General features: G+C 45.8%; 1 protein-coding gene and 1 non-coding gene across 3 annotated transcripts; both read right to left on the minus strand.

Annotated features, from left to right (window-relative positions):
* Positions 1-11,024: 11,024 nt before the first annotated feature.
* On the minus strand, positions 11,025-11,131 carry LOC120101953 (U6 spliceosomal RNA). Its single transcript, XR_005503006.1, has one exon. It is a non-coding gene; the product is annotated as a U6 spliceosomal RNA (small nuclear RNA).
* Positions 11,132-15,125: 3,994 nt separating this feature from the next.
* Serping1 (serpin family G member 1) lies at positions 15,126-25,015 on the minus strand. Of its 2 annotated transcripts, XM_006234447.4 has the most exons (8): positions 24,901-25,015; positions 24,329-24,403; positions 22,735-23,248; positions 21,320-21,454; positions 20,167-20,370; positions 19,847-19,983; positions 17,633-17,852; positions 15,126-15,614 (listed from the first exon to the last, which is right to left on the minus strand). In XM_006234447.4, exons 2-8 carry the CDS (start codon positions 24,377-24,379, stop codon positions 15,361-15,363), a joined length of 1,515 nt encoding a protein of 504 aa, XP_006234509.1. In that variant the 5' UTR covers positions 24,380-24,403; positions 24,901-25,015; the 3' UTR covers positions 15,126-15,360. The 2 variants fall into 2 exon arrangements, with proteins under 2 accessions (XP_006234509.1, NP_954524.1); NM_199093.2 differs by lacking the exon at positions 24,901-25,015 and having other exon boundaries at positions 15,139-15,614; positions 24,329-24,433.
* Positions 25,016-26,085: the final 1,070 nt, after the last annotated feature.

Below are 26,085 nucleotides of genomic sequence, written 5' to 3' on the forward strand. Positions count from 1 at the left end.
TCACTATCTCCTACCATGAGGAAAAACTGCTGAGGGACTGAAAGAATGACTGGATTTATTCATTCCTGGGCTTATTCAGAAATACAAGACACTGGGACTTGTAGAGAAATGGGAATGCATGGTGTACAGTATTCGCATAGATGTAAGCTCAGAATACACACAGGACTCTAACACAGCTCAGAGGGCACTCGTAAAGAAGAGGGCTGAACTTGTAGAATATTTGTTCAATCTCTGCTTCTAGCAGGTTCTGCAGGGATAACATGCTTCTGTGTCAGAAGTTAAAGAGATACCTAGGAAGTGGCTCTGTCTTCAACATCCCTTTACTCCTGGGCGAGATTGCTAGACGCCTTCTTTGGTGAGAAAAAGCTTCAGAGAAGAGAAGACTTGGAAAGCAATTCTAAAGAAATGCCCGGAAGCAGTACCTGAGACTTGACCACCCAATGGGATCCAGACAAGATTATGGTTGAGGAGAGCCAGAGCACCCCAAGAAAAAGAAAAAGGAACAGCATAGAAGCTGAGAGGTAGGGATGTGGTGATAGGTACTCTTTATTGTTTGGGGAGGCCTCAAAACCTCTGAGAAAAAACAGGAAGAGTGGAAGTTACTGAGAAAAACAGGAAGAGTGGAAAAGCAAGCTAGGGCAGACTCTAGAGTTCCTGTAGCCACTGCTCAGCTGCAAAGACATCATTTTTCTTGAAGGTTCCCTCCCCTTTCCCTTACTGCCTTCGTCTAGCTGGTCTATCCTTAGCTCTCGGATGTGTTTGCCTTGGTCTGAAAGTCCTCTGTTCACCAAGACTTCTCCCTGCAGACAGAGCAGACTCTCCTTCCCCATTAGAGGACTGATTCTCTTGGCTCTGCCCATGTATAATCATATGTGTGAAGTGTTTCCTTTTCCATTCACAGCCTTCCAAAGCCCTGCTTGACCCCATCTCTTCTCAGGTAAGAGAGCAGAACAGCTTCTCAGGAAAGAGCAGACTCACTGAAGCAGGTTGTCAGTAAGAGCCTCTTCAGTTTCCCCTCACCCCTCAGTAAGGTGGCTTTTTAATCTTCACTGTCTGGCTTCTCTCCTGTGCTTTCACGTCTGGCAACCGACAGTATGGAAGACTCTGGATGGCCTCAAACACGTTGTTGGCTACTAGGTGCGCAAAGCAAAGAAGTACACAGAAGGCACATCAAAAGGGACAGGTTCAAACAGACATGAGACTCTTTGTTCTGAAGTGCATTCCTTTCTCTGAGGTCTTCATGCTAACCTTGCTTCAGCAATTGCCCTAATGACTATCTCCGATGCCTTTCCCTAAGCTAGGGGAAAGGTCAGCAAGGAACGTTCAGAAACCTACTCCTGCATCTGCCTATCTTTGTGTACATAAAGCTCACCAGAACACAACTGTGCTCCTTAATGAATATACTCCCTTTGCTATTTTCTGCAACCAAGCTGAGTGATTGCAGCTGAAAACATGGCTGGCAAAAGCCTGGCATGTTTACTACCTAGCGCTTTACAATAAAAAGCTTGCCAAATGCCTTGCTTATGAGAAGTTTTAGACTTTGTTCATTTTAGAAAAATGTAAGATGGGCAACCGAGAAGGACCTGGAAAGGTGGCTGGGACATCATCCCAGCACCCCGAAGTCGAGGCAGGAGTACTGTTTGAGTTTGAAGCCAGCCAGGACTACATAATGAGTTACAGGCTAGCCTGAGCTACACCATGATAAGACCCTGTCTGAAACAACAAACACGAAAGAGAATGAAAAAAGGGATAGAATGGGAGAAGAGCAAACGGAAAAGAGGAAAAGGGAGTACAAGTAGGCAACCGAGATGCCTAACAATGACGTAGGGAGGGACACAATCCACTCTGCATCTCAGCCTCCGTGGACCAATCCATGTCTTCTCTCAGTCTGTTCCAAAACACTGAGCAGTACTAGCTCCACTCTAGCTCTTCTTTTCATTCTTCTGTTCTGTTCTTTTATTTCAAATTAATGCATAACAATCACAAGTTTACAATGTATCAACAATCCAGTCAGGATAATGAACAGGTACCTCTCCTTTTTTTTCTAGTTTTTCTTTCAGAAGTTATACAAATTGCTACGACTTTTCCTCTTGGGTAAGTGACTCAGTGTCCATCACTCATATATCCTCTGTTTTCTCTGCACCGTACCACCACCACCTCTCCCCCTGGAATTTCTATCACCAGTAATCACAGCAACGCACTTCTACTTTGAGACCCAATTTTTCAGTTTCCACATATGAATTTCACACGCATCCAGAGAACGTACAGCATCTGTTTCAGTAGTTCTGGCATGATTCATTTACCGACCCACTTTTAAGTTCTTTTTTAAATTTGTGTATGTGGGGAGTGGATAAGAAAACATGGGTGTGAGTGTACTAGGAAACCAGAGGCATCATATCTCCCTGCAGCTGAAATTACAAGTGGATGTAAGCTACCAGATGTGAATGTTGGGAACTGAATGCAGGTCTTCTGCAAGAGCAGTGTTCACTTTTAAGCACTGAGCCATCCATCTCTCCAGCTCTACTCACTCACAAAAATTATTATCATACTTTTAAAGCCAGGTGTGGTGGTACTTGTCTTTAATTCCAGCCCTTGGGAGGCAGATCTCTGAGAGCTCAAGGCCAGCCTGGCCTACAGAGCGAGTTCCAGGACAGCCAGAAATATAGAGAGACCTTGTCTCAATTTTTTTTATTATATGTGATTATTTATGTGTATCTCACGTGGAGGTCAGAGGACAAAATTTGGAAGCTCTTTCCTTTCTTGTGGGTCTGAGGAATTGAACTCAGGTCTCCAGGCTTGGTAGCCAGCATCTCGACCGGCTGAGCCATTTCACCAGCCATACGTGACTGTTTTTAAATTCTTGTAGTCTGTTTTTTCTGGTCCCACTTCCACTGAAATAGTCCCACTAAAGCATTCTTTACTTCCCAAGGCCTCCTTGTTATTGATCCACTATCCTCGGGTCTCATCATTTGTCATTGTTGACTACTTGTGTCGGTTTCTTTTTTTTTTTTCTTTTCTTTTTTTCGGAGCTGGGGACCGAACCCAGGGCCTTGCGCTTGCTAGGCAAGCGCTCTACCACTGAGCTAAATCCCCAACCCCTTACTTGTGTCGTTTTTAAAATTGATTTATTTTTATTTTATGTGCATTGGTGTTTGAGGGTGTCAGGCTCCCTAGAACTGGAGTTGCAGACAGTTGTGAGCTGCCATGCAGCTGCTGGGAATTGAATTCAAAACCTCTGGAAGAGCAGTCAGTGTTCTTAACCACTGAGACATCTCTCCGACTCAACTGCATGTGTCTTGGAATGTCCGTGATATCTGGGAAACAAGTCCCACTGGACTGTTTCTCTCTCCGGTGGTTGCTTAACTCCCTTTCTATAGCTCCCTCTTTCCTCTCTTACTCTCGCAGCATACAGAGTCTGCAAGAATTTATTTTATTTTATTTTTTGTTTATTTTTCAAGACAGGGTTTTCCTGTCTAGCTTTGGCTGTCCTGGAACTTACTCTGTAGACCAGGCTGGTCTGGAGCTCACAGAGATCCACTTGCTTCTGTCCAAGCGTTGGAATTAAAGGCTTGAGCTGCCACCACTTGGCGTTGCAAGAATTTATCGTTAGCCCTTTTTTTCCATGCACACTTCCACTGGACCCGATCATCGTGTGCCTAACTTCGACAGTCACGTTTCTGTGCTTGTCTGCTTTGCTTTGCCTTGTTCTCTGAGACAAGGTCTTGGATGTTCCTCAGCCTGGTCTTGCACTCAGCCTCTCGGTTGCTATTGTCACAGCTGTGTGGAACCATGCTCAGCTCTCTAGTCACTTCTGTAACGACAGTTGCAAATATATAACTTCTGAGCTGAAAGTTCAGATTTCTAACAGAAGACAACGATTCCTTAGACAGATGTCGTACCTGCCAAACAAGCCCAATTTGTTTAACATCAAACCCATGTCTTTCTACACTCCTGCCTCTGCCTATCCCTCTGGGCTCTTTTCCCATCTGCTGTTTAATTGTTGCAATTCCCAAGGGAACTGCTCTTGACTCTTCTGTCTTTAGTGACGATTTTTATCCATTCTTCGTTTCAACAGTCATTGCCAAATCTGTATCTCTGTATGTGTTCCCAGCTGTCTTCTTACATTCCCAAACAGATGTGCGAGATGAGCAGCCGCTGATTTTGCTTGACTCGATTCCACCCCGCCTCTGGCAACTGCATTTTACTTCTGTTTTTCAGAGATACCTTACTATTTACTTTCAGTCACCATGATTCATATGAGACTGACCCCACCTGCCCACTCAAGGGCAGTTACACAACTGAAATGTCCTCGCTGCCTACTGCTAGGTACCAAGTTAGTCCAACTCTGAATGTCTTAGAACAACACACATTTCTTTTCCCTCGCTGTTTTTGTGGCTCAGGAATCTGGGTGAGACTTAGCGGAGTCCTCTGACTAATGTTTCTCGTGAAGCTACAATGTGTCCTTCATGGCTGGGGTTTCAGGGAGGATGGGTCTGTTTCCATGCTTACTTTCATCAGTTTTGAGATTCAGTTCCATGCCTCCAGTGCCAATGGACTGAGAGCCTCTGTTTCACAGCGTTATCAGCTTAAGTTCTTTGCAATGTGGGACTCTGCAGCGTACTAGCTTGAATCAGTCAAGCCAACAAGAAAGAGACCCTGCTGGCAAGATGAAAGTCACAAGCTTCAGGAACATGATCGTGGAAGCCGCAACCAACGCCTCAACATTGACAACTTATTGGAAATCAGATACTCTGTTAAAATAATAATAATAACAAAAATAATAATAGGGAGAGAGAGGGAGAGAGAGAGGGAGAGAAAGAGGGAGAGAGAGAGAGAGAGGGAGAGAGAGAGAGAAGAAATTAGTTATTCAAGAGGAAGGAACTACACAAGAGCCTGGATACCAGGATACAGCAGCATTTCAAGTTATTCCAAAGGCCGTCAACCGCACCAGACTTAGCTAATTGATTGATTCAAGGATGAGTAACCAATCAGAGTCAATCATATTTTTTTGGCTTGAATGCTTTGACTTGAACCTTTGAAAAAGCCATATTACTAGGATTGGCAAGGTAGTGGAAGAGGGCAAACTTGAAATGGCCAATGGTCATAGCTCTTGTCGTGTATGGGAAAGTCTAATGTGACAAGGCAGTAGCTGAGATTATATCCCTGAACTCCCAGTTGTCCTTAGCTCTATATTGTCTTAGCATAAAGTCTGGCACCTTCCAAGTGCCACTTGGATTCATATCGCTTAGAACAAAACGCAGAAGGGAAAAAACCCTTTCTGCACACTTAACTGTCTTGCCTTTCCCTCCCAAAGATGGGAATCACTCGTATGCCACCACACCGTGCTGAGAGGACACTTACTAAGGGGATGGGCTCTCATGATCACGGAAGCCGAGAAGTTCCATGGCAGGACGTTAATAGGCTGGTCAGTCAGGGAGATCCGTGATACAGCACAGTCCGAGTTCAAAGGTCTCAGAGCCAAGGAAGCTTGTGGTGTAACTCTCAGAGGCCAAAGGTCTGAGAACTGGAAACTGTTAGTGAAAGTACTGGACTCTAAAAGCCAGAAAAATCTAGTGCTCTAAGGTCCAAAAATAGAAGTGTGTCCCGGCTCTAGAAAAAGGAGTGAACACTAATTCATTTCCTTTACCCTAAATTTTTAAAACTTTTTATTTTATATTTAAGTGTGCAGGTGTTTTTAAAATTGTCATTCCACTACCTATTCACTAAGCGTGTACGTGTACAGGCGTGTGTGCGCCGTGACATGAGTGTGAGACTCAGAGACAGCTTGCTGACGCAGCTTTTCTCCTTCCACTTTGTGAGTCTGGAGGATTGAACATAGGTCATCCTCAGGTTGGGTAGCCGGTGCCCAGGGTGTGGGTGTAATTTTGTCGGCATGTGTGTATGTGCACCGCTTGCATGCCGAGTGCCCACAGAGGGCAAAAGAGAGTATCAGACCTTCAGAACTGGATCCAAAGACAATGTGAACCATCATGTGGATGCTGGGAATCAAACCCTGGTACTCTGCAAGAGCTCCTAACCACTGAGTCTTCTCTCTAGCCCCTCCCTTCACCTTTTTGCTCCATCAGTGCCCGAAGCCAGCTAGATAGACTGCCCCCATCTATACCAAGGGTACGGCTTTTACACTGGCCCATTGTATCCACATGCTGGTGTTCACTGACACATTCCCAAAGACATTCCCAAAGATAATGGCAAAAGCTTATCAAGCTGGCTTCTGAAATTAAATAACATTGGTTTACCTTGTGTTGGGTAGTTACTGACGCCACTACGACTCTATAGCTTAGGAGAAGACCCTGAACATTGGTGGACCCCAGGACGGTTGGGGCACAGAGGTCTGGAGCCTTCCAGAGTCTCAACAGAACCTGGGGGTATTGTTACCGAAACAGGAGTCAAGCTGATGAGAGCTATAAACTTTGCTAGGGTTGGTTATTTATTGTTGTCTGGCAATGGAATTCCAACGTTCTGTGTTTGTGTTTTAGACAAGCACTCTGTTACTGAGCCATACCTTTGTCCAGGAATCAGAGTTTAAATCCATATCGGGCAACATAAGATTGTGGGTCACTGTTGGTTTCAGTCGCACCCGTGGAACTATCAGAACTAGGGGCTGGGGAGATGGCTCAGAGGTTAAGAGCACTCACTAACGGCTCTTCCAGAGGACGCAGGCGTAATTTCAAGCACCCACAGGGTAGCACACACTTTCTGTGTCTCCGGTTCTGTGACCACCATGTCCAAATTAATTAGAGCAAGCAATTAATTAAAACAAGCTTTTTATTCGAGCACATGGGCTGCTACTCCCTAAGGCAGGGTTTGAGAGGTCAGTATTGGATATGAGGAAGACATTTATAGCTTAGGGGTAGGGAATTTCCAAATGGGGATTTGGCAAGCAAAATAAACAGGGGTTACAGGAGCAAAACGTAAGCATAACAAGTTAGTTATAATGACTTCCAGAAACAAAACCATGATTACAAGGAGGTGGTAACAACAGGTAGTCATGACAAGGTAGCCATAACAACCCTTTTGGAACAAAGATAGGGTTTGCAAAACGATTATTAGCTTTTTGAAACAAAGACATGATCACCATTACTGCAACAGGCAGCACAGAGCCATCTGTAGTTATGGTTACAGTGGGGCACAGCCCCATCCGTGAAACACAGTTTAATCATAAACAGGAATGAACCTAGTTTATCTTTACTATTCGACGGTTTTTAAGCCTAAGATGGAGGGAGGCTGGTTCTTCAATCTAACACCCTCTTTTGGTTTCCGTGGTCACCAGGCAGGCATGTGGTACACAGACATAACATGCATGAAGGAAAAACACCCATACGAAGTAAAACAAACAAACAAACAAACACCAGAACTACATGGAGAAGATTGTCATGGTCCCATACAAAAACTTTATGCAAATTCTTGAGGTTTTTTTTTTTCATATTTGAAAGAAGGAAATTAGTCTGGACCAACCAAAATTCAAGGGTAATGTCCACGTGGCTATGCACGACAAAGCTTCAATAGCGCCATCATGTGGCAGAAATGCTAATTGTACAGAAACCACAATCCACTGATCTTCATTAGAATCTCACACAGGTGCTTAGTTGGGGGACAGGATTCTGGGTATAGGTTTGCTGACTTACAAGACCCTGTTTGCCCAAAAGTAGGGCGTCGGGGTGGATATTTTAGGAATATATGTCTTTCTCTGCAATCCCCTGTCTTCTTCTAAAGATGCATGTGTTGTAGGATCTGGGATTAGGGATGTCACAGAGTTAGCGCAAGAAGAAAATTCAATGCAATTGTCCTTCCACCGCATGTAACCAATTTGTTCCTAGTATTATGATGTCGACAAAATGTTTTTAATTAATTCATTTTGGTGTTGCTTTGTTTTGTTTTGTTTTTATGAGTCAGGGTTTCTCTGTATAACAGAGTCCTGGTTATCCTGGACTCACTTTGTAGACCAGGCTGGCCTCGAACTCACAGAGATCTGCCTGCTTCTGTCTCCTGGGTGCCAGGACTACAAGCGTGTGCCCCCTCATCTGGCTCATTTTAGTTTTTCTGTAGCCCCAGCTGTTCTGGAACACCCTGTGCAGATCAGGCTGGTCTTAAATTCAAAGAGATCCACCTGCCTGTGCATCCTGAGGGCTTTTTTGTGTTGTTTTCAAGACAGGGTCTTACTGTAGCCTAGATTGGCCTAGAGCTCACTGTGTAGGCCTTAAAGTTTCCACAATTCTCCTACTTCAACCTCTTCAGTACTGTTATTACAGAAAAACAACAGATTTCTCCTTAAAATATTTTAATTATTACTCTTATTATCATTATTGGTGCAGGTGTGTATGTGTGTGTGTTGAGGTATATGTGTGTATTTGTGTGTGAGGTGTGCAGTGTATGTGTGCATTTGTGTGTGAGGTGTGTGTATATGTAATGTAGTCTGGAGTGTATATGTGTGTGCTTGTGTGTGTATGTGTGGTGTGGGTGTTTGTGTGTGTATGTGTGTATTGTGTACGTGTGTGTAGTATGTGTAGGGTATATATATATATATATATATGTGTGTGTGTGTGTGTGTGTGTGTGATGTATGTGTGGAGTATGTGTGCAGTATTTGTATGGAGTGTGTGTATGATGTAGTTATGTATGTTCGTGTAAGGTATATGTATGTGTGGAGTGTGCGTGTGTGCGTGTATGCAATGTATATGTGTGGTGTGTGTTTGTGTGTGTGTGCTTGTGTGTATGTATTAGTGTACATGTGTGGAGTGTATATGTGTGATGTATATGTAGGAGGGGTATGTACATGTATGTAGGGCTATGTGGGGGGATGTATATGTGTGTGGGATGTGTTTGTGTGTGTAGGTGTGTATGGAGTGTGTGTGTATGTGGTATATGTGTGTATGTGGCAGGGTATTGAAGTGGAAACTTGAAGTTCTTTGGAAAGTCAGTTATGTCAAATGATGTTTTGCTGGGGCACACAGGTGAAAGGACGTCTTCCTAAAGCTAACACACGAAAGTCTGTTTTCCTGAAGTAGGCACAGGTGAAAGGATGTTTGGATACAGCAGACACGTGAAAGGACTCTTGATGAAGGAGTGTAAATATGACCCCACAGACAGAGGGGGGGATGAGCACTTTGGACGGAGCCTTGGTCTGCTCCGTCTTGCACTTCTTCGCGCTAAGGACATGTGTATACTGGCCTGCCTTACATAGAGTTGTGGAGCTCAACTTGTGATAAGGCTGCCATTGAGAAAAACTCACCCTGGGCTAGAAAGATGGCTCAGCAGTTAAGAGAAAAACCCACCCAAGGCTTGTCATGGCCTCAGGCCAGTTGGTGAGCCTGGCAGTTCCTTCAGGATTGGACTACAGCTGCGTGGTGCCTGCCTGCCTAGAGGACTGGTCTGCAGCTGCCCAGTCGTATTGGGGTTTGCTACAGGACTGAACTGCTCTACTACCAAAGAAGATCGAGCTTTGAACAGGTACATTTCCCCCATATCCTAATAACTTTTCTTTTCACCTCTGCTGGGTGGTGGGCTAGAGGAGAGGTTGAACTCTTATTAAAAGTAGGTTGCAAAAAAGTTATGCCTACAGGGTATGTATCTGTAGTGTGTGTGTGTGTGTGTGTGTGGTGTATATGTCATAGAACAATTTTTTCTTTTATTGGGTTTTTTATTTGCATTTTAAATGTTATCCCTATTTCCGGTTTTCCCTCCAGAAACCTGATATCCCCTCCCCCTCCCCCTGCTTCTATGAGGTTTCTACCCTCACCCACCCACCCATTCCCTTCCACCTCTCTGCCCTGACATTCCCCTACACTGGGGCATAGAACCTTGACAGGACCAAGGGCCTCTCCTCCCATTGATGCTGGACAAGGCCATCCTCTGCTACATAAGCAAATGGAGCCATAGGTCAATCTCTGTATACTCTTGGGATGGTGGTTTAGTCCCTGGGAGCTCTGGGGGTTCTGGTTGGTTGATATTGTTGTTCTTTTGGGGTTGCAAACCCTTTTAGCTCCTTCAGTCCTTTCTCTAATTTCTCCAATGGGGACCCTGTTCTCAGTTCAATGTTTGGCTGCAAGCATCTGCCTCTGTATTTGTCATGCTCTGTCAGAGCCTCTCAGGAGACAGCTATATCATGCTCCTGTCATGCACTTGTTGGCATCCACAATATTGTCTGGGTTTGGTGTCTGTATATGGGATGGATCCCCCAGGTGAGGCAGACTCTGGATGGCCTTTCCTTCAGTCTCTACTCCACACTTTGTCTCTGTGTTTCATCCTGTGAGAATTTTTGTCCCCCCTTCTAAGAAAGTCTGGAACATCCACACTTTTGCCTTCTTTCTTCTTGAGCTTCATGTGGTTTGTGAATTGTATCTTGGGTATTCCAAACTTTGGGGCTAATATCCACTTATCAATGAGTGCATACCATGGGTGTTCTTTTGTGATTGGGTTACCGCACTCAGGATGATATTTTCTAGTTCCATCCATTTGCCTAAGAATTTCATGATGTCATTATTTTTAATAGCTGAGTAGTACTCCATTGTGTAGATGTACCACATTTTCTGTATCCATTCCTTGGTCGAAGGACATCTGGGTTCTTTCCAGCTTCTGGCTATTATAAATAAGGCTGCTATGAACATAGTGGAGCACGTGTCTTTGTTGTATGTTGGAGCATCTTTTGGGTCTATACCCAGGAGTGGTATAGCTGGGTTCTCAGGTAGTACTATGTCCAATTTTCTGAGGAACCTCCAGACTGATTTTCAGAGTGGTTGTACCAGTCAGCAATCCCACCAGCAATGGAGGAGTGTTCCTCTTTCTCCACATCCTCACCAGCATCTGATGTTACCTGAGTTTTTGATCTTAGCCATTCTCACTGGTGTGAGGTGGAATCTCAGGGTTGTTTTGATTTTCGTTTCCCCGATGACTAAGGATGTTAAACATTTCTTTAGGTGCTTCTTGGCCATTCGATATTGCTCAGTTGAGAATTCTTTGTTTAGCTCTGTAGCCCATCTTTTAAAATGGTTATTTGATTTTCTGGGTCTAACTTCTTGAGTTCTTAGGAATTTGCGTGTCATCCTTGCACGGGGGCCATGCTAATCTTCTCTGTATCTTTCCAGTTTTAGTATACGTGCTGCCGAAGCGAGCACATAGAACAGTTTTTGAAAGTTGGTTCTCTCTGCACTTTCAGCTGCTGGACAGTCCCTTGATCTTTGTAAGGAAAAGCTCAGAGCAACAGCTTGCTAGAGAGAGTTACTAAAAGTCTCTGTGCAAATATGTACAACCACTTAGGTTGGAAATGTGGCCAAAGGGATCATGTGCTCTTACATCCACATTCTTTTTCAGAGTGGTTTTGAGAGTCTTGTCTTGAAGATGTAGAGATTCTGTCCTTTTATCTTGAATTTGAGCTGGTTTGTCAACTAACTGAGCCATGTCACTAAGCAGGAGTGATGTTATATCTCTTTCTAGCTTCACATGCAAGAGGCCTTGTAGCTGGGTGGTGTTGGCCCATACCTTCCAGGGCTTGAGAGCCATTGCCAGGTGGATCTCTGGTTCAAAGCCAGCCTGGTCTGCAGTTAGTTCCAAGACAGCCAGAGTTACACAGAGAAATCCTGTCTCAAAACCTAGAACCTAGAACCAAACCAACAAACAAACAACAAACCTAGAACCAACCAACCAAACAAAAAGACCTTGAATTCCTATGTCTGCAACCTCTGTATGAGAAAGACCAGACTGGCCTCTATGAAAATGAGATTACGTGGAACAGTTGGCCATGTGACTCCTTAACATCATGTCCCAAAATGTGTGCAAGAGCTTATGTAAGCCAGCAAGGTCAAACCTCTCCACACATAGTCCACACTGGTACAGAAGGAAGGGCCTGTGGACAACTCTTGAACAATGAAATGTAGTGGGAAGCAGGGATCTTTCCACAGTTTTAGGACAAATTAGGCTGACTTGTTTGGTTCTTGGTCTTGGCTGGAAGACAAACTACAATGAAGAATTGGCCCAAAATTCTGAGGCTTTGCTTGGTTTTTGCCTAGCCTGCATGAGGAGTCAGAAACTGAGGAGAAGCCTGAACAGACCCATAGCGGTGAATACTGAGGAAAAAGATAAGCCATGACTGTGGCTCCATCTCCTCTCCCACTAAGGATGCTTTGACTTCAAGCAGAACAGGTAAACCAGAAACAGGAACCAAAGTTTCGGCTTTCAGGAATAAATCTCTTGGCTACTGTGATGGTTTGAATGAGAATGGCTGCCATGGTCTCTTTTGTTTGAATAATTAGTCCCCAGTTAGTAGAACCATTTGGGGGAGGATTAGGAGGTGCAACCTTTTTGGAAGAAGTGTGTCACCTGGGGTTTTAAAAAGCCTGTACCATACTACTGCCATCCAGTTCGTGTTCTCTCTCTCTCTCCCTCTCTCCCTCTCACCCTCTCTCCCTCTCTCCCTCTCTCCCCCCTCCCTCCCTCCCTCTCTCTTTCTCTTCCTCCCTCCCTCTCTCCCTCTCTCCCCCCTCCCTTCCTTCCTCCATCTCTCCCTCTCTCCCCCCTCCCTTCCTTCTTTCCTCCCTCCCTCCCTCCCCCTCCCTTCCTCCCTCCATCCTACTTGTGGATCAGATGTAAGCTCTCAGCTACTGCTCCAGGGCCATGCCTGTCTGACATTATTTTCCCTCTCATGATGGTCATGGCCTCTAACTCTCTGGAACTGTGACCCTCTGCCTCGCCTTGGTCATGATGTTTTATCAGGGCAATAGAAAAGTAACAAGACAGCAACCAGAATCCATGCTAAGCTTATCCTGCCAGGGGTTATTAGAAGCTTGGGTGACCTCACATCCTTTATTTAGCCATGAGCCCGGCTCTTTAGCTCAGCACCTTGGAGAAAGGGACAAGCCCAAAGGCTCAAGAGCTTCATGCTTGGGTACAGTTAGGTTAGGTGACATTTTACTCTGTCACCTACTTCCCAAGTGTCTCAGCTTCTTACATTTTCTGGGAGGGAAGGAGGGGAAAGACAGACTTTCTTACAGTGTCGGGTAACAGCTGTTTGACTCTATATCCTGGCCATCTGCAGTCTTCGGGAGATTCCCTGACCTAGAACTACATCAAGCAGCATGGCTTGACCTTTGACCTCTTTTGAAAATTAAATCTTCACCATGTCTGGAAGAGGCTTAGGAAATGTCCGAGGAGCAACAGCTCAGGGAGTACACTTACCTCTGTGCTAGTAGTGGATTGAAACTTGAGGGTCTGAAGTATTGGGGACAGAGCTGGGGAGGGGAGACGGACGAAGCTGGAGTCCGGATCTTTTACCTCATCAGTAAGAGAAGCTGATGGGGTAAATCAAGGAACGGTGGTCTGAGTATCTGAGTTGGGTGTGCCTTTCCCATGAAAGAAGAGGGAGACAGGGAGGCAAGAATGTGAGCTGTATTGAGGAGGTGGGGAGAAATAGAGACAGAAGGATGAGGGACAGGGATATGGGCTGGAGAGAGAGAGGGAGAAGAGACACAGGAGGGGTCAGAGCTGAGGATGGGTATAGCCCACAAAAACAAACAACAAACAAACAAACAAACAAATTTGGAGGCAGAGCTATAAAAAGGTTCTTTTGGGGAGCACTCTTGTTATACCAGGCTATCCTATAATGTATATTCCTCCTGCCTTAGCACCCAGAGCTATGGTTCTCAACCTATGGGTCATAACCCCTTTGGGGCGGGCTGTTGAATGACCCTTTCACAGGGGTTGCCTAAGACCATGAGATAACATAACTATTTTGCACTACAATTCACAAGAGTAGCAAAACTACAGCTATAAAGAAGCAGTGAAAGTAATTGTATGGTTGGGCTCACCACATTAGGAAGGTTGAGAACCACTGCTCCAGAGTGTTTTATTACAGGTTTGTGCCACCATGCCCAGAAGAAAGCTTCTGAGTTAGTCACACAAAGTTATTACAGCAATTAAGTGTCTGCAAAACTCTTAGCAGAATGCCCATGATTATTCCCACCATGTTACTGCTACTGTTGTGTTTTTAGAGTTTATCTTTTATGTTTAGTGTGTCAGTGTTTTGCCTGTATGTAAGCCAGTACACACATGTGCGTACCTAGTCCTTGTGGAGGGGGAAGGGTGTCAGGTGTCCTGGAACTGAAGTTGCAAACAGTTGAGTTGCTGTGGATGCTGAGAGCAGAAGCTCGGTACTCTGGAAGGACAGCTAGAGTGCTTAACCACTGAGCTATCTCCAGCGTCTATTGCTACTTTTTTTTTTTTTTTTGAGGGGGAGGCAAGCAAATAATCAAGATAAGGATTATGGCAGATACACTGCATTTGTGGTCCTTCAATTAATGGCTCTCTACCCCGTAACTCTGTAGTGGTTTCACACTCTAAATCAAAATTTCATGCTGCTTGTTGAAGAAAAAAATGGTAAACTTGCTGTAGGCAGACAAGAGAGAAAAGAGGCTATGTTCTTAGAACACAGGTCATCCTGGTGGCAGGACATAGGAGACATATACAAGAGTTTCAAAAAGTGTCACCCAAGACCATTGTGATGATTTGAATAGGTACCCTATAGATTCATAGTTTGAATGCTTGGTCCATAGGGAGTGGCACTATTAGGAGGTATAGTCTTGTTGGAGTAGGTGTGGCCTTGTCAGAGGACGTGTGTCACTTTTGGGGGTGGGCTTTGAGGTCTCAGATGCTTAAGTCCAGGCTCAGTGGCTCACAGTTTTTAACTGCTACCTGCAGACCACGATGTAGAACTCTCCTTTCTTCCAGTGCCATGTCTGTCTGCACACTGCCATATTTTCTGCAGTGATGATAATGGACTGAACCCCTGAAACCGTAAGCCAGCCCCAATTAAATGTTTTCCCTTATAAGAGTTTATTGGTCATGGTGTCTCTTCACAGTAATAAAACCCAAACTAAGACAACCATCAAAGACTGGTCATCCCCCAACCAACCTGCTCACTATGCAAAATGCATTTATATGTCCAGGGAAGCTCAGCTAGTCAGATCAGCAAGACACTGGCCAATCCCGAGGCACGGATGAAACAGTAAACATTGGGGGCCTTAAGGCATTAAGTACAGACTGGCTTATTACACGTAGCTGATGCAGGAAGCGTGGCAATTCCTGTTTTTGATATTGAGGCAACTAAAACACAGAGGCTAGCGAGAGAAGAAAGTGTCTGCAAGTTTTATTTGTAGACTCTGTTAAGCTTGAACCATAAAAGCTGCAAAACAGTGGTTTAGAGAGCATGTCAATACCATGGGGGTTGGTGGGTGGAAACTGTTCCTTCTGCCAGTTCCTAAGGCTGGAAGTGGCTAGGGCAGGCAGTGGCGAGGAAATAGCTGGATGAGCTGAAGCTTGGGTGGCAGTGCTTCAAGCCTGACTCCTGCCTGTCTCAGGCCCTGGGGTCATATACACGGCCCATGAAGACTGGGAACTTGTGTCGCTGGTCCCAGAGCAGGAAGAGGAAAGGCTGCTGCACCTCAAAGATGAGTAAGTTTCGGGCCACGGAGATGGTGGAGGCTGCGGCTGCTTCCACACCTGTCTCTGTCAGTTCCAACACCGTCTCGTGTTTCATGGAAGACACCTGAAGATCTGGGTCCTCAGTCAGCCCACACAGGTTGAGATCGTAAGTGAAGTCAAAGAATTCTAGGGCAAAAACAAGAGGAAGACAAAAATCAGACATCTGCAGGAAACCCTTGGTGGGTGGAGATTCTGCTCTTAATTTCCTGGGTTAGTCTCAAATTCCTGTAGTCTCTTCCTTCCCAGATTCTACATCATGCCTTTGGTCTTGTCAGTGGGAACCCCTGGCCAGGAGACCCAACCACCACTCTTCAAGAGAGGAGAGGCCTCACTCTGTCTACCACCAATTCTCCCCTGAAAAAATGACATCATTGCTTTTAAAAGGACTTTGGAAAATAGTGATGGGTAATATGCTATAAAATGAGATCATAGGAGGGTGTAATGCCATGAGGTCATAAGTCATAAATATATACTGGTCTCTGCCCTAAATTCCTAACAAAGAGCCCCTAAGTCCCTAGCATTTCCTTAGCAGCAGAAGTAACATTTTAAATATTTAAAACATTAAAACATTTTGTTTTAATATTTGATTTTGTTTTCTCCTTTTTTAAAAAAGACTTATTTATTTAATGTATGTGGGTACACTGTAGCTGTCTTCAGACACCAGGAGAGGACATCAGACCCCATTACAGATGGTCGTGAGCCACCATGTGGTTGCTGGAAATTGAACTCAGGACCTCTGGAACAGCAGTCAGAGCTCTAAACCAACAGGCCATCTCTGCAGCGCCTTGTTTTGTTTTTGAGACTGGGATTCTCCACGTAACCTTGCTGTCCTGGAATTTACTATTTATATCAGGCTGTCCTTGAACCCTCTGAGTCTGCCTCCTGAGTGTTGGGACTGAAGGTGTGGGCCCCCACCCGCTGGCTCAATATCTGTTTTTTGATTCCTGTTCCTAAAAGCCCTTGTAATTCCTCACGAGTAGGAGTACTAGATGCATCTTTTAGTGTATGATTTGGTTTTGTATCCTGATTCTAGAAAGTGAGATTACGTATTAGGTGGTCAAGAGTCAGAACAGGAAGTGAGTGATCAATCTACTAGGGGTGAAGTTAAAGCTTAGAAAATGGTGCTTCTATGAGAGCCAGTGAGCTGGCCCCACTCCTTGCTGGGCAGTGCTGGATTGCTGGCCCAGGTATCTGGGTTCTGGCTCACTGGCTTTGATGGTGTAGTTATGGAAGAGCTGTCCTGATGACCAACTCAGCTACTACCCAGGCCCAGATCCAGGGTTTTGCACTGGCCCACCCTAACATCTACCCCATCTGTGAACTTCTGAAGCTCACGAAAGGGCTGGTCCTGCCAAACCAAAGCTGCAGTTTCTCTGTGCAGCACCCAGCAACTTGGTGAGGATTCAGTATTGATAGTGTAGCCAAAGCCAGAGGCCTCGAACCAGACTTGCAATGAACGTTTGCAAGTAAAGCAAACGGTTTACGTACTGTGTGACACACTGTGGCAATCTACAGCTTCCACAGTGAGATTTTTTGACTGTTTGTTTGTTTGATTGTTTGTCTTCTTTCGTGGGGGAGGTCCAAAGGGTAAAGAGTGATATCGAAGGATGGGGAGATGAGTGGGATTGGGGTGTATGACATGAAATTCACAAGGAATCAATAAAAAGTTAAATAATATTAAATCAATGGGGAAACATAAAATGGTGCTTCTAAAGTTTCCCAAGAACTCAGAGCCCCTAACTGTCACATCTAGATGAATTTGAGCCTATCCTGTGAGGTGGTTGACTATTGAGTGTAGCTGAGGTAGTGAATGTTGGCAGCTCATCTGGGTCACATGGTTCAATGAGCTAGAGGAAACACATCCCGGATGGAGATCTGAACTGCCATTGTGCCTTGACTCCAACTAGTTCAAGGGGAAGTCAGGCAAGCTTTTGGTAAGTCGCACACAGTTTCAGACTTTCAGCTTTCTCAGTGACTTCATGGGATAAATAAAAATCCCTGTCCCTTTAACTTACATAGCTAAGGAGTAAACTCATGTTAAGGATGAGGGAAAAAAAGACCTGTAGAGTGATAGCCACATCTTAGCGCCACCTTTCCCACTTCCCCTCAAGACTGAGGAATAACCGAAGGTGGCCAGGGCTCACCCAGTTTCTCCATGATTGACAGCATGTCTTGGCTGCTCTTTACTTTAATGCGAGGCATCATCACGTAAGTGGGCTGAAACTTGGACAGCTCTAGCTTCTTCAGGATGGCCTTAAAGACAGTGGGGTTGAGTGCCTTTTCCATGTCTTCAAGTTGGTGTGTCGGGCTCTGGGGTACCATGATCACAAAGCTCAGGTTGTGAGAGAGCTGCAGCTGTCCCACCTAAAGGGTATGAGATACGCATCATTAGCTCTTCTGCCCCAGGACTGTCTTTCACTAAGCGGCGGTTAAACCTGACTAACATGCTGTGCCATGAAATGGGGATGCCAGTCAATCTGACTGAAGCATGCTGGTCCTGGTGAGAGCCCAAGGAATGAGCACAAGTTTTGAATCATATCCTGACTAGCAATGTAATAAAGAAGGCTTCTCTCCCCTTTCCCTTCCCTCTCCCTTCCTTTTCTTTCCTTCTTCCCTCCCTCCCTCCATCCCTCCCTTCCATAAGATTTTATGCAATTCACAATGGGTTCAAACAGAGGATGACCCTGAACTAATTTCTTCCCTCCCTTCCTCCCTCTCTAGGTTTTTCAAGACTCTGTGTATCCTTGGCTGTCCTGGAACTCACAGAGATCTGCCTGACTCTGCTTTCTGGGTGCTGGGACTAAAGGCATGCACAACCACTCCTCACCTGACCCTGACCTTATGAGACTCCTGTTCTAACTTCCTGTGTTCTAGAATTACTGGTATATACCACCACAGTCAATTTTATGAGGAGTTGAGGATCCAACCAAAGCTTTCTGTAGGTCTGGCAAGCCCTCTACCAAATGAGCTTGAGATGTGGTTTATTTAAGCCCTGTTTCTTTTATACCTTCAATTATTTCTAGATTAGTTTTTTTTCTTTTTTCTTTTTTTTTTTCTGGAGCTGGGGACCGAACCCAGGCCCTTGTGCTTGCTAGGCAAGCGCTCTACCACTGAGCTAAATCCCCAACCCCTCTAGATTAGTTTTGATACCAAAGGCAAATCTGCCACATAAATATTGTTTAGGGAATAATGACAAGAAAAAAGGTTTGGGTGTGTTTAGTATAATCTTTTCTCAGACTGTTTTCTGTTGAGAGTTCTTTTAATTCATGGACACACCACCCCTGGATATGGGATGCTGGCTCCAAAACCCTCTCTCTGAGACACTGATGCACACACCTGAGTGTAACCGGACCCAGAAATCTCCCAAGGTGGAAAGCAGGCTATGCTATGCTACGAAGGTGCGTTTCCCTTACGTTCAGTGCTGAGACATTGCTTCCTGCCCCACGGATCTGTGTCTTGCTAGCAAGGCAGGAATGCTTAGGCACTGGGCATCGAAGAATTTACTAACTAGAATCTTTTGGGCTCCTCCTCCTCCTTCAGACAGGAACTCCCTACTATATAGTTCTGGCTGTCCTGGAACTTGATATGTAGACTAGGCTGGCCTGGAACTCACAGAGAACCATTTGCCTCTGCCTCCCAAATGCTGGATTAAAGGCATGCACTGCCCAACCCAGTTTGGGATCCATATTCTGTCTTTTCTCTCTCTTTCCCCACTAGAAATAGATTGCTCAATTTCTGATAAGGAACTTAATTCAGCCTGGTATGGTGGTGCACATCTTTAATCCTAGTACTCAAGGGGCAAAAACAAACAGATTTCTGAATTTGAGGCCATCCCAGTCTACAGAGTGAATTCCAGAATAGCCAAAACCATACAGAGAAACTTGATCTTGGAAAAAAAAATAAACAAAACCCAAAACACAACAAAAAAATAACACCTCTGTATAATACATATCTGCACATATACAGTTATACATCGACAATGCATACAAATACTGTACAAGTGTGCACACACAGAAGACTTGGAGAGCTACCAGTCGACCTACAGTGCTGAATGCTAAGAGAGAGAAAGATACACAGAATTAAAAACAACTCACTGTTTGCCATTTGATGCAGTAGAGATAAATGAAGAAGCTTTAGAATCGTGTCTAGACTCATGTCTTCCAGCCTAAAAGTCCCTGCCTTGGCCAAAACTAGAGAGAGGAGAAGGAGAAAAGAGGACAGGGCTAACAGACAGAAGAAGCTGAAATGGGGAATTTGCAATCAGGCACCCCATAATGGTCAGGAGAAAGGAAGTCACTACAGAAATGAAGCCAGGACTCTCATGTTTGAAGAAGGACTACAGTGAACCCAGAACTTACCTTGGCCTTCAAAGTCTGGTCATTGAAAAGGGCCAGAGGGTACTTTTTGCTACTCAACATGGGCACTTTAATCATAGAGTTTTTGTAGAGGAAAGATGCCATCATCTTCTTTTGCTCAAAGGTTTTCTTCCACTTGGCTAAAGGAAGAAAGGGTGGCTGTACTGTAAGTAGGGACAAAAGGTGTTAAAGGGCCTGTTAGGGAAGGGTAGGACTGTCAGTCACATGGGAATGTGGCTGTGGAACTCAGCCTGGTGGCATGTAAAGACAGGAGGGGAGGCAGAACCGCATTAGGCATGCTACCTGCCTGGTGTTTCCCTTACCACTCAAGTAGACGGCATTGAGAAGGACGAGGCGGGTGTCAGAGGGCAGGCTGTCCAGCAGCTCATTGATCTTGTGGTTGGTGTTCTCCGCCACCCAGGTGTTGATGAGTTTTAAGTTAGCATCACCGTCTGGACCCAGGACTCTGGGGCTGCTTCCATACAGGCTCAGAGAGGCGTTCACATAGGTGTCCCGTATGGCTAGATCTGAGAGGCAGGACAAGGCAGGGAAGTGTGAGTCCTCTGAGCAGTCCTACCCTCCTTCAAAGAGCAAGTATGAGAGTGAGCACACTTCCCATAGGTTTTGTTGTTGTTGTTGCTTTTTGGTTTTGTTTGGTTTTTGAGATGGCTATAGTATGTAGCTCTGACTAACCTGGAACTCTTATAGACCAGACTGGCCTGGATCTCACAGAGATCTGCCTGCCTCTGCCTTCAGAGTGCAGGGAATTAAGACCATCACATTTGTCCAGGTTTTCATGGTGGTTCTTGCTCACTCCAATGATGACAAAATGCTGGAGCAGAGGCCAGTCCGATCCTCTATTATAGATGGGCTAATTTAGGCTCAAGAAAACAAACTTGGAACTGAGAGCCACAGAGCTACTCAGCGCTGCTGCTGCTGCAGACCTGCCCTAGGCTAGACCGCCGTCCACGGTGCACTTCCTCTCCTCTCCCTGCTGTTCTTCCCTCATTAAACAGGAAGAGACCCTACTTCCAGGCCTCGGGGGAAGTTCATGACAAGACTTCCTGACTTTTGCTCTCACAGCCCAAGTCTACTGAAGGAAATGTGAGTTCTTGAAAGAGTGAACTGCTTGACTGGACCAAGTAGATCAACATATTTGATCAGAGACAAATTTGATCAAAATAGATCAGAACCCTAGGCTTTGCTTATGCTTCAATGCAGAACCTCTAACGTCTAACCTCTAGTCCTGCTGTTAACAGGTACATAGGACTTTCTTATTTTAACATCTTCTTTCCCAGGCTTTCTTTTTTTTTTTTTTTTTTTTTTTTTTTTTTTCTTTTTTCGGAGCTGGGGACCGAACCCAGGGCCTTGCGCTTGCTAGGCAAGCGCTCTACCACTGAGCTAAATCCCCAACCCTTTTCCCAGGCTTTCTTTTCCAGAACCATCCACAGTTTACTATCTGCCCTGGACACTCACCTGGGCTGTGGAAAATCTGAGACACAGAAGTGACACCTTTGGATGAAAAAGCCTTTAGTGTCTGGTGGACACAGGCAAAATCCTTGGGGTAGGAAAGGATGTCCTCCAAGTTGCTCTTGGTGCTGTCTCCAGCCCCTGCAACAGACACAGAGAGAGATGAGGGATCTTGGGGGAAGAATGGGAGACCTACGATTTGAGACCGGGGCTCAGGACTGGCTAGAATGAAGGATATTTTATTTTTGCTCCATTAGGGGTCTCGGAGCATCAGAACTGTATTCTGAAAGACAGTTCATGTGTCAGGAAGAAGGTAGTGGGCAGTCCCAAAGTCATCCCACTAGACTTTTCCAGGGCTTCAGATATTCTCCTTCCCTGGTTCTCTACCTTTGTGAATCCCATACGTTAACTTCGATTTAGACGGTTGGGATTTCCAAAGGGACATCCTATAAGCAGAGTCATTTGATCACTATTATAAACAAGATGGATGTTACTTTCTAGCACTTACTGTACCCGTCTTCTCTGCTGTAACAGCTAAGATTTGTCGAGAGCATGTCTTCTACTCCAGGCATTCTATCTCATACCTCTCCTATGCTACCTTATTAAACTGCCACCAAGCCTTTTACATAGGATACTCATGCTCCTATGATACAGAAGAGGACCCTGCAATTTCAGGGATCATGCCTGGAGAGTCGGGTGCCACTAGCTACGGTGGGACATTAGAATTTGGAGAAGTCAGGAGAAGGAAACTTGTCTGTGCAATCTCTAGAAGACTTTCTGGAATTTTCCTTGTTGGGCTGTGAGAGAGAGGGTGTCACACCTCTTTCTCTCCATTGGCCGTGGGAATTTGTTATTGCCTTTCCCCAGATGAATCACTCTCCTGAAGGCAGAAGCCTTTTTACCTCCCAGGGAGTCGAGGCACCACATTATCTGACTCTTGTTTCGTAGGAGGTCGATATCACCACCTCTACTTAACAGGCAAGAAGCCACAGACAAGAGCGATTGAGTGAACTGTCTGTCCACGGTGGCATAGCTAAAACGTGCTCCACCATGATTTTATCTTAGATCTGTCTCTGGTGACTTCATCGCTCTTAATCACCTTCCATTGCTTTGAACCATCGTTGGTGACTAGGACCTTATTTTATATGTTATTAATGAGTCCATAGGAGTTTAGTGTATACGCAAGTGTATGGGCTGAAGAGATGGATCAGCATTAAAGGTGAGGCTCACAACCAGAAATATAATAGTACCTAATTAAATCATGGTTACATGAAGCACTGTTGAAGAGTGAAGGCCTACACCCCTATCATGTTGCCCATTTTACAGCTTCTTTCCAGAGACATAGCCTGGCAGAAGGTCTGTGCTTGGTGATCCCCATGAAAGTGTCCCGCTTATAGCCCGGACAGGAGTCAGAGTCTTACCAAGAAGGACCTGCGTGAGGAGGCTAGCAATGCTGAATGGGGAAAAGGCCATGTTGGTCTCAGCCTTCTTCGTAGCCGAGAAGGCGTGGTAGAGTTTCACAGAGAAATCTGTCAAAGCCTCCGACAACGTAGCCTCTGAGGAGTCTCTGTCTGAATCAGAGCACCAAGCAAGTGGCTCTGGGCAGAGGGGCTCAGTCGGAGCCTGGGTGGGAGGGGCTGAGGCTGTGGAGGGCGGGCTGGAAGAATTCACGGGAGACTGGCTGGGAGAATCCTCAGGTAGCTGAGCAGCTGGTTGGACATGCTGGATGAAGGACTCGTTGGCTACTTGATCCATGGTGTCATTTGATATTTTGGTGGATCCACTGGTTGTTGGCCAGGTAGAAGACTGTCCTGTGTGCTCAATGGGACTCCGGGAGCCATCTCTTTCAGGAACGCTGTCCCTGCTTCCCTCTTGAACTACTAGTGGATCCTGGGAGCTGTGGCTGGTCACTTCAGAATCTGAGAAGGCTCTATCCTGTGGTTCAAGAAACAGTTTTTCATTTCCTGGTGAGCCATAGTCCCTCAACCATTCCAAGCAAGAAGAGAAGACTGGGGAGAACATATCGTACCAGTTGCTTCTGGTACAACCTGGCAGGTGAAACCTTGGAGCAACCCCACAGTTCCTTCAGAAATAGGTGATGCTGGGGGAATTCTCTGCAGGAGGCACGAGGCAATTCTGATCTGGTTGTCAGTTATCTGTGTTCAGTGACCGCCATGCAAGAAGCTGTTTTCTTGTAAATATCTATTCGTTTTGACTCACTAGTGCCAGTCTTATTTTAGGACTGTGGATTTTCCAAGAATGGATGCGGTGCACCGTGGGTACTGAAAACAGTATTCCAAAAGGAAAGGAAGCAAGGGTAGGGACTAGGAACAGTGGCCCAACCTGTAACCCCAGTCATCTGGGTATTTGGAAAGTGGAGACAGGAGGATCTCTGTATGTGGCAGTATATTCAGAAGTGGGTAGGAAAGTGTGTAAAATAAAGACTCTTGCTTACCCTAGTGTCACCCAAGATGCCAGTTTCCAGCATATACCACTGCTCACCCACCGGAAGCAAGCACTCACTGTTTTCATGAGTTACTTGTTATCCCTGACCTACCAGGCCACTGGGACCACAGTGCTCTCAACCTTGGGGGTTGGTGGGGGTGGGGGGATGGAGTCCAGGTCTGTCTGCTCACCTTCCTTTTTGCAACTGGCTTCCTACAGAACCTAGCCTAGAGGAGCCCATCATAGCAGCATGGAAGGTGGAGGGTGTCTGTTTTTTTCACAACTTTGGGCTTGTTTTTCATCTTCTTTCTATGTTCCATCTAAGCCCGGCTGATGGGCCGGGTAGGATCTATGTATTCTCCCTTCTATATATTGGGTTAAGAAAGCCTGGAAAAGAGTCCTGCCCAAGATCATTCCAATACACAACCCAGTCCCTCTGGTCCCTGGTATAACGCTAGTTCAAGGCTCGAACTTAAGACTCCCAGGAGAGGCTTCCCTCCTTCGTCAAGGCCTGAAGGGTTAATTCTCACTCCTACCCCCAACCCACCTCCTCACAGAGGGACCACTTACCCCAGCTAGCAGCAGCAGGAGGAGGGTCAGTGGGGTCAGCTTGGAGGCCATCTGGGCAGCGATGTCAGCTGCGTCCTACGAAGCCAGTTAGCCTCTGAGCCAGGCGCGGAGCCTAGGAGCTCTGGGGGTCCATCCCATCCCCGGGCCCGCCCCCATTCCTTTCCAGGCCTCGACCCTTCCTTGGTGTGTTCTCTCCTCCTCCCTCTGGGGCAACCTTCTCCCTGGCTCCGCCCTCTGTTTTGTTTTCCCCAAACCGCTTCCCTTTCCCGGCACCGGCTGGCCCTTCTCTCCCTTCACGCCCAGGTCTCTGCCCATCTGTTCAATCTCCCTGGTCCGCTTAACTAAACAATAAGCTAGAGGCAGCAGGAGGAGGGCCAGGGCGAGCTGGGCAGTACAGCTTTGAGGGAGGGGGGGGGGAGGAAGAGGAGGAGGAGGCTGAAGGCTCAAGTAGAATCAAGCCCATGGAAACTGCAGAAATAGCAAACCGCCTGGAGAGTAGGGGAGGAGGCTGGAGATCTCCCTGCCAAGCCCGCTTTAACTTGGTAGTCCTCCCAAAGCCCCCATTACCAAACCTGGTCCAAGTTCTTGGTCACTAGGCAGCTTCAGGGCAGACTGAGTGGACAGTTGCAAAGGGTCAGTGAGGGTGGGGTGTGTGTGTGGGGACAGTCTCAGCTATTGGCTGGTTCAGGACACAGCCCAGTTAAAAATTAAGGATGATTGATTGCTACTGTGAGTTCCTGTAATTCAGGATGGTACAGATCGGACCCAGTCTGGAACTGTGGGCCAGACTACGAGGTTAGCCTGGAGCTCCTCCTGCAATGGGGTAGGGTGTGATGGGCTGTGGTGGGGAAGCTTAAGTGCAGCTCTTAGCGATCTTAGTGTTTGGTGGATCGAGATAAAGGCAGAAGAAACACAAGATGTGCCCAGTGTTTGACAAGGGATTTTTAGATTAATGGGTAAAGTAAGCCTTTGGAAATAGGCCACTTGATAGTTAAGAAACCAAGCCTTAGAAGTAGTTAAATGTCTGGCCTTCCATTGCCCTCATTTGAAGATATGCCAGGCTTGGACCGTGTCTCCTAAAAACCTAATGGGGAGGGATCTTCCTCATCCTTACACATAATCATTGGTTCCAGTTTGAGACCAGGGAATCTGGAGGCTTCCAGGAAGCCCTGGTTTCAACCCCTACTAGCATGACAAACCAAAACAATCACAAAAACCAACAACTAAAACAGAATAATGGTGACCCCAAACCAGCCTAAAAGACAAACAAATCCTGAGGTATATGTGTTTGGGTTGAGTTCTCACAATAGGCCTCTTATGGGAGATCCTGGCAAGGAAAGAGCCCAGTTAGATTTGAATTTTAAGTAAGTCCCATGCTGTCTTGTAATATGCTTGTGATAAAACTTTTTGCTATTTGTTTTGTATCTAAAATTCAAATTTGCCTGAGCAGTCTGTATTTTATTTTGGATCTAACAGTCCTTCTTCCTCTGCAAAAGCAGGCTGTTCTCCCTGGTAAAGCACTATAGCTTGTGAAGTTCTGTGATTATCTAACTGTAGGCCTGATCCTTCCTGCCTTTGCCTCCTTCAGGAAAGTTTGTTCTTAGCCTAGATCTGATCCTCAAGGAGTAGAGAACATTCATAACTATCTTCCTGGGGACCTTAGAAAAGTTTTACCTCATCGTGTGCTTCATAGTCTATAACCACACCAGGAACTTCTAAACCATAGGGAGGTTCTACAATCTCAGCGCTGTCCCTTG

This window comes from Rattus norvegicus, chromosome 3 (genome assembly GCF_036323735.1).
Source record: "Rattus norvegicus strain BN/NHsdMcwi chromosome 3, GRCr8, whole genome shotgun sequence".
Classification (NCBI taxonomy): Eukaryota; Metazoa; Chordata; class Mammalia; order Rodentia; family Muridae; genus Rattus; species Rattus norvegicus.